This window comes from Gopherus flavomarginatus, chromosome 2 (assembly GCF_025201925.1).
Source record: "Gopherus flavomarginatus isolate rGopFla2 chromosome 2, rGopFla2.mat.asm, whole genome shotgun sequence".
NCBI classification, from domain to species: domain Eukaryota; kingdom Metazoa; phylum Chordata; order Testudines; family Testudinidae; genus Gopherus; species Gopherus flavomarginatus.
In genome coordinates this window covers 66,094,269-66,109,554 of record NC_066618.1, presented here as the reverse complement: position 1 = coordinate 66,109,554, position 15,286 = coordinate 66,094,269, and the positions used below count along the sequence as shown (strand labels likewise).

Genomic DNA, 15,286 nt, shown 5'->3' with positions numbered 1-15,286 from the left:
TTTCCCTTTGAGAACCAGTGCAAGAGAAATACTTTGTAATTTGGTGTGGCAGAATTTGGTGTTTATTTTGTTATGATTTTGACAGATAATATTGATGTTTATTTTTAAGTCTTTTGTCCCCTATTTTTATTTATTTTTAATTTTAACAATTGCTGGTAATTATGTGGGGGAGTCAGACAGTAATTATTTAATGACCATTGACATTCCAAAAGCTAAATATTTGTAACCATTAAAATACTAACTGTCAACATCGCATCTCAAAATATACAAAGTAAATATCCTTAGATCAAACTCTGAGTGTTCAAGCAGAAAATTCTTTTCTTTGCCTCTCTGTAATTTTGTAATTAGAAGAAGTATTTTTTATTGTTTTGTGTGTGTATGGCAGAATCAACGTTTCTGTCAGTTACTGATGATAAAATCTAATCCTTCCAAGCCTATTTGTAATGCTTGGAATCATGGTAAGGAGATAGTCACGTACATCCCATTTTTTTAATATTGGGGCTTGCATTGACCAGCAATGCTCTAAGGGAAAGATCCTCCCCAATGTATGTATTTTTAAATAAGCATGTTAAAATATTACACATGCAATTGATATAGGTGTGAATATTTTAACATATAAATGTCCAAATAGACATACCTGCAGTTATTAGAATGACTGGGCATTTAGATATATACAGGTGCATGTATTTGAATGATATTTTCACCTAAGGTTATTTTACTTGATAGTTTTTCATTCAGTTTAAGTAACTGCAGGTGTGTATGTTTGGACTGGCACATTCAAATGAATCCACTTTCATTTGTTTAAATATGCTGTCATACCAAACCTCTGTATTAATTTCCTGTTTGGAAGTTGGAAGAAGATAGTATGCAAACACTTACTTTGTGGTCATTCTGCTGTGTGTTGTGGGACTGTCCGAAGTCTAAAACTATCTGCAGCAAACTCACTGAACCTTATTCATGCTGAATCAGTTTCCCAGGGGTCCAATACTGTACCCTTTGACCTCAGTGAGAGTGAGATTGGGTGCTGTGTTCAAGACTACCCTTTGCAGAGTTAGTGATCGAATATTAGTCTATTTTTCACATGCATGCCTATAACTTCCTAAAGCTACAGTACTTATTTTTAGCGTTGCCAACTTTCTGATTTCAGAAAACCAAACACCCTTGCCCTGCCCTCTGATCTGCCCATAGGCCCTGCCCCCTACTCACTCCATCCCCCCCTCCGTCTCTTGCTCTCCCCCACCCTCGCTCATCTTCTCATTTTCACTGAGCTGGGACAGTGTTATGCGGAAGGGGTTGAGGGCTCTGGCTGAGGGTGCAGGCTATGGAGTGGGGCCAGAGATGAGGGGTTTGGGGTGCAGGAGGGTGCTCCAGGATGAGACCAAGGGGTTCAGAGGGCAGTAGGGGATTCAGGGTATAGGGTCCAGGTAGAGCATACCTCAGATGGCTCCTGGAAGTGGCAGCATGTCCCTCCTCCGGCTCCTAGGCAGAGGCACGACCAGGCAGATCCACATGCTGCCACGTCCGCAAGCGCCTCCCCCTTAGCGTCCATTGGTCACAGTTCTAGTGCTTCTAGTGGGGGCAGCGCATGGAACTCACCTAGCCACCCCTGCACCTAGGAGCCAGATGGGACGCATACCGCCACTTCCGGGAGCTGTGCAGACCATGGCAGTCAGGGAGCTTGCTTTTGCCCCCCTGCACTGCTGATCGGACTTTTAACAGCCCGGTCAGCAGTGTTGATTGGAGCTGCCAGGGTCCCTTTTCGACTGGGCATTCCCTTCAAAACCAGATGCTTGGCAACCCTACTTATTTGTGCACCCCAAGTAAGCTCTAATATATCCATTTGAAATGCACATTGTCAAAATAGTAGCTATTCAGCACTCCATATCCTGTAGATTAGGCTAGGCTTTGTTTGATTCCGTTATAATCAATAATAAAAAAGGATGAATAATAAAATATTCCACCCAACTAAAAATGTTGCTGTAAAGCCTCCTTCAAGGAGTTTTATAGGTAAAATTTTATCAGGTGGTAGTCTTTTATTTAATGACATCTTTGAATCAACAAAAGTAAGGTTAAAGGTTGAGCTTGCTGCTCTTTCCATAATCCTCTTCGATTTGTCACTATTACAAATACAACCAATCATTTATTGTTTAGAATGCAGATGATTATTTCAATAAATTAATCTGAGTAAGGTTAAACAATTAAACTCCTTTATATGGGCTGGTTTCAGATTGATTTATCGCTTTTAGCCTATCATCCATAAAGCTCCTATGGTATGACTTCCATGCATGTACTACTCTGGGTGTATCCAAATAGATTTTATTTATAAAATCTTTATTTATAAAATAAAGGAAAACAGTGCTTTCTAAATAACTTTGTGTTGAAAATATCCACTTTGATATTATGCAGCAAAAATGCAGAATGTTTCAAACACCATAGATGCATTGACCTCAGCAGGGATGGCAACTCTCCCTACCCCTAATTTCAGGATTAAGAAAGTTCACATATGTAATGTGCAAAGAATGTTATGAACAAACAAAAGTACAGTATGCATTTTTCATTTATTCTCAGGCTGTGATAAAAGTGAATATAGGAAAGTCACTACTAAGCCAATGCAAAATGAAAGTCTTAATGCATAGTCTTAATACTGCATGTTTAGCCTATCTCTTTGTAAGCAAAACACTTCTATAGTGAATTAACAAAGACTCCTAATAGCTGCCATCGTATTTTGATTGATTTATAAAAAAAAACAGTGTTTTAGTATTTTGAAATTGCATCCATTCCTGATTTAGAGGAAAATAAAGTTGTATCTAGGGTTTTGTGAAAAGTTTGCATAGAATCACAAACCCAGCCAAAATAAATTCCATTATTTTCTCACAGAGAAAACCCAGGTTCATGCATAGGTTTTTAACTGTTAGACTATCAGTGTGAGACTTGCATGCAGTGTGGCTGCAAAAGTGAGTCTTAGTGGTTTATTTGATGTAGTGAGAGAGTAAAGCCTAAATAGAGAGTATTTGTGGAATGTGGTCTGGATTTGGGAATGCACATTATAGGATGACTCCTCCTGTTTCTGTTAGCCCTTTAAATATTTTTGATTTCTCTCTCACACTCTCACTCAGGAGAATTTGCATGAGTAGGATATATATGAATGCCATGTAAATATCCCATACCTAAATGATGTGTGAGATGCCAAATAAAACCCTTGTGGTTAGGGACACAAGTGTCTAAATCCGGACATGTTTTCACAACTGCTGTGTTTGGATTTACTATGTTTCATTAGAATTTTAATGAAAACCTGTAAAAATGGTTCAAAGTGTTTGTGAAGGAAGTACAGGGTTTTACAAAGGTGCAAAATCACCCACACTCTACAAATGATAGTCATGAGAGGGCTTGAAGATAGCCAAGAGTTTGAGTTAATGCTTAATGACAGGAAACTTCAGATTCAGTGTTAGTTGCTGATATATATTTTTTTCTCCACACAGTACAAAGTACAGTATTCTATGCTAAAGCTTTACTAAGCAAATTTTTTCCATTAGTCTAATTTTGCTCTGCTTATTTAGAAAATGCTTTTATCATTCCCAGAGCACAACAGTGCACTACTTAGTTCCCACAGATTATATTTATTCAGATTTCTGATGAACCCAATAGTTCTTCAACTTAAAGATTGATTTAGTCACTGCTGAAAAGAGGAAAAACAAACATGGTGTTTCATAGCAGATGTGTAAGTTTCTGACTGCATATTATTATCTTTAGATCAGAGGTGGCCAGACTTATTTGATGAGTGGTCCACACAGTAACTGCACATGGAAGTCACTCATTAGTTCTCATGCCATTTCCCATACTTATGAGAGCAAAGTACCAAGTGTGTCTGCTTTGCCCTCACTTTTTTGTCCATCTTTGTCTAAGGTTTATTTGCCATGGCAGCAGCAAGAAAAAGCAGAAGTGGTATTGTAAAGGTTGGCTTTCATACTGGCATATGTCATCACTTTAGAAGAGTTGTGTTCTAATGGGACAAAATTATAGGGTTTGGAATACCATGCAGGACCTGTCACATTTAAAAACAATAAGAAAGCTTCAGTCTTAGGCTGGTATAGGCAGTCTAGGTTTATTAGCTAAGTCACTGTTTAGCCTTATGGACCCTCCTTCACTGCTTCATTGTAGGCTCTCATGAACTTCTTCTGTTCTCTTTGGTCAGATTTAGAGTGAATTTTGTGCTATCACATTCTGCCCTTGTTCATTTGATGATGTTTATCAGTGATCTGTAGGGGAGATGCAGGACAATAAGATACTAGTCAAAGTGTCAAGGATGTCAGATGACTGCAGGGATGCTGGAACTAGGGGCTCTAAGGGTGCAGCTTGAAGTGGTTTCCATCCTATACAGGGTTTATAGTTTTATTCAGTGGCTTTCAGCACCACCACTATAAAAATTGTTCCAACACCACTGGATGATGGTAGTGTTCTTCAAGGGCAGCTGTGTGTTAAAATCTGCAACTGGACAGCATTCTCTGCTAGGCTGGTCTGGAAGTACACTAGATCCTTGAGTTTCTGGGGTGTACCAGTACAGACAGTCTACCTCTAAGACTGAGGAGTAAAAAAAGCCCTACTGACTTGTAGCAAGAGGTGATAGATGTACTAGGGTAGGGGTGAGATTACAGTATCTCCTATATCTATGCCAGAGAGTAGATTTAGAGCATGAGAGAGGGAGAAGGCTTGCAGTAGATGGCTATAAGATGGTTGTCATAGACTTTGCCCTTTTACCTGGAAGAGTCTGTGGATGTGGAGACACATGTGCCCCAAGCTGGACTGGCCTTTTATGTTGCAAAGTGAACTGAAGTGAGCAAAGTTGGAGAACTAGGAAGAAGTGCAGAGCTATATCAGATCTGTAGGTCTTGGTGTCCCAAAGTCTGGATCTGCTGTTACTGAAGCCAGACTTCCATTACTGACAGGACTGACTATGTCTAGAAGATTTATCCTATGGAAAAATTGTATTTAGGTTATCTAAAAAAGAGTTGTCTGTCTAATGTGTACCTACCAAACACAAATGGCTAATAATTGACACACACATGCTGAGAGAGAGAGGCTGGATGACATTATATCCAGCAGGGATCGGCAACCTTTCAAAAGTGGTGTGCCAAGTCTTCATTTATTCACTCTAATTTAAGGTTTCGCATGCCAGTTATATGTTTTAATGTTTTAAGAAGGTCTCTTTCTATAAGTCTATAATATATAACTAAACTATTTGTTGTATGTAAAGTAAATAAGGTTTTAAAAGTGTTTAAGAAGCTTCATCTAAAATTAAATTAAAATGCAGAGTACCCTGGACCAGTGTCCAGGACTCGGGTAGTGAGTGTGCCATTGAAAATCAGCTTGTGTGCCGCCTTCGGCACGCGTGCCATAGGTTGCCTACCCCAGATATACAGCATCTCAAATAAACTAGTCTCAAAGTCTAAAGTGGGGTGGGTTTGGCTACCAGGTACTTCTTTGGAACTCCATTTTTATAACCATCTTACCAGGGCTCTGGCTATGTATGGACATTCAGCTCCAGAGCACATTTAGCTCTCTTAAGAGCTACCTCGAGGGAGAGTGCTATGGTACAGTAGATGTAACATCACAGTGAGCATCACCCTGGGGCATGAAATTGGAGCAGGAGCTGGTAAGTCACAGCTTGTTTAGGTAACATGGAGTTATATCCCTCTTTACCATCATTGGTTCTTGATTTTTAATGTTTTTAATAACTTGAGAATGTGATTAAGGAGATTTTTATTTTTAATTTAAACACAACTCTGGATCACATTTTTGTGCAACTTTATATGCAGCTGGTGGCAGCACTTGCTATGCTGTTGTGTTATAGGTGTAGCTGGAAGTGCAGCCTGCTATTAAGACCGTGTTTTCAGTTGCTTATAACTTTCCCAAACTTCAACCACTGGAGCTGAAATTTTCCATGCTGTGTCTGCCTCAGGCTAAATTTCTTGGGAAAGTTTCAGTAAAAATAGTTCATCTGTTTGTAAGAATGAGATTAGGGGAAAATCCATTGTTTTGACCATATTAAAAAACTTCTTACAACCATTTGGTTCATGCTTTGGAACAGGGACTTGAAATTTGGCAGGCAGTCCCCTTTGTGTCAGCAATTCCTCTTTTGCTGTTCCTATACAAAAAAAAAAAACACACAACGTTGACCAAATTATAAGCATTTGATAAATCTCAATTTGTACATGAATTTTACAAGTTATGTTAGTCAAAATTCGCTAAGGTTATTTGTAAAATTCACTCTGTCCTTAAAACTGACTAGCTAATGTAATGTTTTGTATTGAACACTTTGTTGTAATCGTTTTCCTTTTTAAAAAAAATATTTTGAAGATTGTGGTTTGGGGCATTTTTACAATTCCCAGAAAATCGTGATTTACACAGGGCCCCACACATGATGGAATTGCGGGAGGTGGGATTCAGTGTTTGTTCGGTTGGGTTTGTTTTTTTTTAAATCAAGGCAATATCTGCCCCAACAATGACAGGATCTGTGAATCCTGGATTTGCCTCATTAGCCATCTGCGGGCCCACCAGTAATAAATGACTATCATATTGTGAAAGACAATCATCCTCGAAGTCTGAGAGATTGCCGACCGAGCCCCATTTTACAAATGGGGAATTGGGGCACAGAGAGATTAAGGCCAAAATTGTCAAAAGTATCCACTAATTTTGGGTGCTGAACTTGACACTGATTTTTTTTAAGCATGCCTACATTTTTGTAGGAGTTCAAAGTTCAGTTCCAATCAACTTCAGTTGCAAATGCTCAGCATATTTGTAAATCTGTCCCCAGATGTCTCAGGTTGGGCACCCAGAAAATAAGGAACACACATTTAGTAGCCACCTGTGAAAATTTTGACTTAGGACTTTGGCCGAAACGGGGATAGAATCCAGTTCTCCAGGGTATCAATGAATGTCCATAACCATGAGACTATCCTTTTTCTTCCTGCCTCATTCATTGTACACCTTCCAATTTACGCAAGAAATGAGATAGGGATCATCCAGACAACAACCTCATTTAGTATTCAACCCTGATTCATTCCCAGAGAGCCATCCTTACTGTCTGAACTGAATGAGGCAGGGGTCCTGTGGAGAGAAAAGTAGTATGAGATCATGTAATTAAAGATAAACAAGGCTTAGGTTGTTAATTCCATTCTAAACCCTAATTTTTCATAATTTTATTGCATATTTTAAAGAATGCCGTAATAACTCAGCACAAATATAACATTTGGAATCCAGTATCATAGTTCAAATAAAATCTCAAAGGACTAACTAATCTATTTTCGATGTTAAAATATTACAATTTCTATTAAATATTGAAACACAATGTTATGCTAAAGAATGATGTGTTTAATTATACCAAGCAAATAAAGGATTTCAAATGTAAGGCTGTTATTCCAGACTGACTCCATCCTTAGTTTGCCCCAGAGTTTCATGGTTTGAACAATACATAATTTTTCAGAAGATACTGTGCATGCTGCAACACCTTGGCATAATGAGAGCGAGTAATGGGACAGCTCCAGCCAGAAGTTTCAGCGTTAACTTTCATTTTCCATGTTTTCATGGATTTAAACCAGACTGATTATCCCTTAACATTATTTTAACATTGTTATTTGTGGCTGAGTTTATTATATGGCCGTGTTCATACTGCTGCACTTAACATATTATACATTAGGTTATAATCCAAGCTTTTCAAGGATTTATAATGTTGCTGTAAAATTTGCTCAAGGAATAAAGCTTTTAACCCAAGAGCAAATACTCTCATATATTTTACTACAAATTCTAAATGTGAGTGAATTTGACACTTCCTAGTTAGAGAAAAGCAAATGTGTGTATGTTCATTTTATTAAGATCCTTTAATCCTATATTTTTCTTTACTAAAATTCATATTTTTATTTGTGTGCTGTTAATATATGAACCCTTGGGGAAAGAGGCTTGTCGGGGGGCGGGAAAGAGAAGAGGAAAGGGAGGAAAATAAAAAAAAACACACAAAAACCCAAAAATCTTAAACTGTTACCATAGATATCCAATTTTTAAATGTTAACATTGTAAAAAGTCCATACCACTGCTTGACATGATACATTGTTTCTGTTCCAAGGGTGGATAAGCTGTCATGTCAAAGACCTGTTTATTAATGTCTTCATAGTACAAATTGACATTAGGTATCATGGGAAAAATCCACTTATTAATGTCTCCATACTATGGATAGACAGGCTACATCTTTATGATTCTAAAGGTACTTACAATTTCATGCCACAGTGTTTGAGGATGTGTCAAAGTACACTAGCCTTTCAGAAAGAGAGCTGGTTCTTTTTTTTTTTTCCACAGAGCCAAGTTGGAGTCTTCTATACTGGGCTCTGGTTACTAAAAGTTTATTTTTTCGCCTCTTTCCCTCTACCCCAAAATGCCGGCTTTTCTATAAAAACTTCTCCATGAGCTATAGCAGCTTCAGACTATCTTCCAGCAGCCTCTGCACAGTTTCAGCTGAAGCAGCCTGTAAGCTGCAAACTGCTACGACAGTTAGAATTCCCCAAAGCATTAAAGAATATAGTGTAGTCATATTCATATAAAATGTGTGTTGGAGAAATAGGGAAGGAACCAGACAGTCTTATGGCATTGTATTGCAAATGCCATCACATGCATTGCTTACTACCATGGGAAGTTCAAACCAATGGTTAATGATGATAATCATTATTCCTGTTTGTGTTTGCAGAATTGGGCCCTTTACATATATCCCTATTTTTTTTCTGCAGTGTCCTGTGCCATTGTGCTATCATCTAATTTGTTTTTTAATACGTTCATATGTATAAAGCGCTCTGAGATTTTGTATTGTACTCAAACTCTCATTCATCTATAAAGAGAACAATTGACAGGAGTTAGTTATGAGTAAGGGTTGTGTCAGTTCACACACTCAAAATTGATACGCACTCAGGCCCGACATAGTCATGTTTAACAGGTCCAAAAAGAAAAACGTGCATATTTTAAGGTAGATGCATAGCCAAAGGTATGAGTATTTCAGTCCAGTAGACAATGTGTTCTTATTGGTTTGTTTATCTCTCATATTGGAGCATCCAGAAAACAAGATAAAATGGGCAGATAATTGACCATCGTAATTGCTTTATCTCTGAACTTGATGAGTTCTGAACTAGCTTTCTACCACCGTATCTTGAGTCTCCCTCACTCTTGTTGTAGGCTGATGAAAAGAGTGTGACTTTTGAAAGAAGGCCCATTTTATTTGTACTTACTCCAATAAAAGAGAGTGCCAGTAACTCTTGACATTTCCCTGAGAGTACACTCCCTCTCTGGAGTTTGAAATGTGTTTTTCTAAGTGATAAAGAGAGTTGTAATGCAAGTGCAACACAAAACTGCTTTGTACCGTATTACTAGTATTTATTATTTGAGCTCTCTCTGATGATATCTCTGCTGTTCAAGGCACAAATAAACACAGTCTCTGCCCTAAGGACCTTAAAATCTAAAACCAGTACATCTTATGATACAGCTAAAACCTGGTTTCACTCCTTCAAAACTATGATAAAGCCAAACCACCAGCTGCTAAGCCATATAGGATGGTATTATACTCCCATTTTTAAAATGATTTTATTGCATGTTATACTATAATGCAATGTTGCTCAAACTGCGGAGTGCATCCCCGAGAGGACAGTATGTACAACAGGATGCACAGACTTTTCAGTCCACGCTGCAGTAGTTATACTGACATAACTCTCCACGTGGACTCATAGATTCTTAGAGTCAGGGCCGGCTCCAGGTTTTTTGCTACCCCAAGCCAAAAAAAAAAAAAAAAAAAAAAAAGCTGGAGTGCCATCGCTGAAGCAAAAAACGGAGTGCTGCCACCCCCCCTTGAGAAGTGCCGCCACAAGCACATGCTTGGAACGCTGATGCCTAGAGCCGACCCTGCCTAGAGTTTAAGGCCAGATGAGGACAGGAGATCGTCTAATCTGACCTTCTGTATATTACAAGCCCTTAAATATCACCCAGTTAACCTTAAATGGAGCTGAATAACTTGTGCTTGACTATTATCTCACTTCCAGAGTGAATTAATTAAAAAAAATAAGAGCAGCCACATGAAGGGTTACACCAGTTTAAAAAAAAACAAAAACACTGCAATATAAATTCATGCCTTTCCTTATGCTGGTGTAACTTCCTGATAACTTCTTGTGTAGACAAGCCCTAAACTGTGCAGGTCTTTAGTAGGACACAGTAGGGATGACACAGGGTATTGTGATTGGTTTTGTTTTCTAGAAGTGGGACTCAGCTTTCAAGAGCTGGGAAACACCTATTTAAGAAATTGCAGTTTTAATTTTATATATACACTGCATTATTTAAGTGCCATTGAATAAATGTATACCCATGAACATTTCAGGTTTAAAAGTAGAAATTTAAACACACTGTAATTATAACCCTGTTTTGTTTGAAGTTCGCCTTCTGAACTTTTACTTTAAAACAAAATTTTGCTCCACTCTTTTCCTCCTCAAATTGCTTTCTCTTCTGATCTTGGGACACAGTTAAGAAAATATCCTCTGCAGTGCAGTGCCTCTAGCCTGAGTACGAAAACCCTGGATATGCATGCAACTTTAAGGGATACTTAATCATCTGTGACAAATAGTAATGTAATTATTGTGAGATTAATATGACCCAATCCCCTTGATTTGAATGCATTAAGCTCTGTAAGGTTTTCTTCCATGTCAGATGTGATAACCTCCATTTCCATCAGCCATCATACCTTCATGCCCATGTTCCATGTTATCATCTTTACTGAAAACCGAGGCAAAATATGTATTCGGTTTTGGGGCCATGCCTAGATTATGCAATGTGGATGGGAAGGAGAGTAAAGATAGAGGACCAGTGTTGTCCGTCCTTATTGTCTTTTTATTTACAAAACTAAGAAAATCTCTTATTTTTGTAACTTCCTTGGCAAGAGTTGATTCAGCTTGATTTTTAGCAATTCTCACTTAATTTCTACATTTTCTAACGTACAAGATGTACTTTTCTTCCTGATCAATCCTCTTTTCCATTCCCTCTAGGCACTCTGTTTACTTCTAATAACCTTTTTGAAGTGGTTATTCATCCAACTGTTCCCTACAAGTTTTCTTCCCCTGGCTTGAGATGTAAACATCAGACAGTTTTTGTATAGTTGGTTTAAAGAAATTCCAAGCCTCCTTCACATTTAAGTCTTTGAGGTCTTCAGTCTGGTTGAAGCCTTTAACTAATTTTCTTAATTTCCTAAAATCTGCCATTTTGACATCAAATAGCACAGCTGATGACCCAGTTTTGATTATCCTTCCATTTAATTTAAACCGAATCGATTTGTGATTTATTTAAGCCAAGATTAGATTTATTTAAGCCAAGATTATTTCCTACAACCAGCTCTTCTATTATGTCCTCACTGCTTACCAGAACCAAGTCTAAAATTGCATCTCCTCTTGTGGGCTCAGTGATGATTTGGTGAAGAAAATGGCCATCTATCCCATCCAAGAATAATTGGGCACTGCCAGTATTAGTAGCATTTATTCTCCAGTCTACATTTGGGAAGTCGGTCTCCCATTATGACATAATATCCGATAGTGTTTGTCTCTAATAATATTAATGAGAGCTCTGGCCATATCTGAGTCTGACCCTGGGAGTCAATTCCTAAACCTAACAAAACCTCTTTTATAATCCTTCCCCAAAGTGCTTTTGACTCTTTCTGGTTTGTTCATTCTATCATATCTTATTTCTTTACAGCTTCCACCGCCTCATTGATCTGTACTGCTACCCCACCACTGTTACCTTGATTCCTAACTCTTCTAAACAGGATACACCCTTCAGTACCTGCATGCCAGTCAGGAGTGCTTTCCCACCATGTTTCTGTAATATAATATCCAGTCTGACTTCCTGTGCCAGTAGTTCCAGTTCCTGTATTTTTCTTGCCTAGTCTCCTTGCATTTTGTACAAGTATTTCAGTTGTTGCCCTTGGACCTAACCCAGTTTTCCAACCACATTAGGTATAGTCCTTTCACTAAGTGTAACAGCTGCCTGATTATTACTCTGATCAATATTAGTACTTTATTTTGCTGTGCTGTCTATAATTTTATCTTCCAGGGTTCCATTATCCTTACCATATCTTCTTTAAGCAGATTTTCCCTCTCCCGTATACTGAAGCCAGGCATGGAGATCTCATGAGTCTCTCCCAACTTTTTCCCCTCACTAACTAGTTTAAAGCCCAGCTTATCAATGAGCAACATGCCAAAGCAGTTTCACACCTATAGTGTCTGTCTACCTTGCAATGGAATACATCTCTCATATCTGAGTTTGAAAGGCCATTATTAAGGCCTAATTTACTGTTTCAGAATTGTAATTTTTGTCTCATCATTGTTGGTTTTGTTCTAGATTTATGACTGATGCAGCTCGCCGTGAGCAAGAATCCTTGAAGAAAAAGATTCAGCCTAAACTCTCTTTGACTTTGTCAAGCTCAGTGTCCCGTGGGAATGTATCTACTCCACCTCGCCACAGCAGTGGAAGCCTTACTCCTCCAGTCACCCCCCCAATCACTCCCTCCTCCTCATTTCGAAGTAGTACACCAACAGGTAAGGAACTACAGCTTCGCTTAAGCCTTTTGGTTTTGCTGCGAGAGAGCCTCAATAGACCATAGATGTATCTGTTGTTGCAGTATTACCAACTCCTAGCCTTTCAAGAATCACAAGTCAGGCACCCAAAACACGTGAGATGAGGTTAAAAATTGTGAGTCTTAAAAACAAAGCAAAACCCCACGCACACATAGCTTTTGGGTTCTTTTTATTTGCCTTCTGTTTCTGAACTTTGGGAGTGTGCTTTGGTCACATGTTCAAGCTTTTTTCTCCACAAGTATGAAGTCTAGAAGCTTTTTTTTTTTCCTAATGAAAGCTGAGATTCTCACATATGCAAAGGAAGTGTGTTTTATGGAAAACACCAAATATGGTGAGACTCGTGATGCAATTGCAAGTGCTGGCAAAACCTGTAGGACTTGACTCTAGAGATCTTAAAGGAAGTGTAGTGTAATCTCATCTGTCGACTGTATTCACAGTGAACCTAATTCACTCAAGGCTATGCTAGCTTCTTCCAGTGTAACAAAGAGCCCTTTGTGGCACAAAGCCCTTGCAGAAGGGGATATGTCAACATAAAGCACTTGCAGTCCCCCTCCAACTGTAGGCTTGCAGCTAACCAGCAGAGCCGCTGAATGTGGACAGTACTAACTGGAGAATGAACAGAACACTTAAAGATGGGCTTTATGGGATTGTGTGGGCTACTTCATAAGGGAGAATCAAGCTGGAGGTCAAATCCAAGATGCCACTGCTAAGAAGGAGCAGACTGACTGCTTGAGTCTAGGATTATACCGAAGTATGAAATATTTGTTCTGGATGGTTGAGGCGTACAATTTGAAACTGAATATTGAGTACAGTCAATCTTACCTGCCTATCTAGGTACTTTATTTATAATGCACCCATCACCATGGTATCTGGGTGCTAACAAAATATAAAGCAAAACCAAGTTCTTGGGACAATTCTCCACTTCTGTCTGTTTATAATACATGGGTTTGTGTGGAGTTTTGTTTTTTTTAATTTGGGTAAAATGTATCCTGAGATATGTGCATCCAGTGGGTCACAGGTGCAAGGATTTCTTGCATCTGGAGCAGTAAGTGTGTCCCTCTTAATTTTTTCCCCTCCAAGTTCAAAAGTAAACAGTAAAACCAAGAAAAAACCAAGCATGATACTGGAGATGAATTTTCTTATAGATTTTCTGCCTCCTTTGTGCTGAGCTTCACTTCAAAAGCAAAACCCAAATGGACACCCCAGCAATAAAATTAACTGTAGCGAATTCTTTCCAGTGCCATTGTACAGTTTTATTCTGCACTGATCGAAAGTTATAAACGGCTAGACATTCTGGGCCAGATCCTCACCATCAAGGAGGCTGGGGCTAGACGGATTTATACCAGCTAGGAATCTGGTCCACTGTTTCTGGATATGCTTCAGAATACGTGTACTTCAGTATCTTCAGTTCTGTGCACCTTGCCCTACAGTCCGAATACAGGAACATATAGTGGAAATGGTTGGAATCTGTCACTGATAGTCTAACAGAAAAGGAATATGTTTTATCTCATTTTACAAAGTATAGACCCAACACAGTCATTTTACTGAAAAAACAGCATGAACACCCTTAGCTTGATATATTGCTATGTAATGTGTTTTCCATAAGTTATTTAATGTTTTGGTATTAATGATTAAATGGAAAAATGTGCATGACATCTATGTCTGGAGAGCTGTGAAATGAATGGATTAGTAAATGTCCCCATATATACAAAAATTAAACATGTACAGTGTAGCAAAAATGTTCTTTGTTACATAAGAATATTAACATTTCAGAATTGAGCTTATTAATAACTAGTTTGTAAATAGTGTTTGGAAAAAATTGAATCATTTCCTTTGCTGCGGATGTTGAGGAATCATTCTGACATATTGCATTTTTTAGGGATCCCCACTGAAAAGACTAATTTACGATGTAGTCAAGATGTGTAATTTTGTGTGTCTGTCAAGAACACTGGTCAGCTATCTGCTGTTTCAACCACATTCCATAATATGTTAAAAATTAATAAGGACGCTAGTGTCTGTCTACCAAAGTACTTTCCTGATTTGATTGTATATATTTTTACATTTAGATTATTTAGAATGTTGTTTTACCTGTATTAGAAGGATCAGCTTGTTTTGGCTAACTAACTTGGTTTCTGGAAGTCCTGTTTGCCAGGTTATAAATAATACCAAGTTCCACATTGTGAATTTTCTGTTCCAAGTTCCACATTCAAACTACATTCCAAGGTCAGGATTTGGAATAGGCTGGTAGCAAAATTCATATATAAAACAGATATTCTTTCTTAAAGAATTTTACTTTATTAGCTTTCAACTTAGTTACATTTCAGCAGCCTCACCGCAGAGTTTCCAATTCTATCATCTTTAAAACTTTTCTCGACCTGAAATAAATCTTTGAGATGTTTCGATTGCTATGAAACTATTGCTCTAGGCCACAAGTTTTTTTAATATAATTAAATATATTTTGGGGAAATTGGGGAAAATGCAAGTGCAACCCAACTTAAAAGTTACTCAGGAGAGAGAGTTAATGCCAGTCTTCAGGGAGGCTTGGTAGCCTCCTCCTGCTGCCTTCTGGATTAGAGAGATAATGGATGACTGCTAATCCAATCTTCTCCCTTCAGAGAGCACTGCCATGGAGGGCTACTGCCTCC

At 38.3% G+C, this 15,286-nt stretch overlaps 1 protein-coding gene across 2 annotated transcripts in view; it reads left to right on the top strand.

Annotated features, from left to right (window-relative positions):
* JAZF1 (JAZF zinc finger 1) overlaps positions 1-15,286 on the top strand; it is a 279,200-nt gene that overhangs the window by 220,061 nt on the left and 43,853 nt on the right. For both annotated transcript variants that reach the window (XM_050938734.1, XM_050938735.1), the window contains exon 3: positions 12,406-12,602. In XM_050938734.1, coding sequence (XP_050794691.1) covers positions 12,406-12,602 — 197 coding nt within the window. The remainder of the gene's footprint in view (positions 1-12,405; positions 12,603-15,286) is intronic.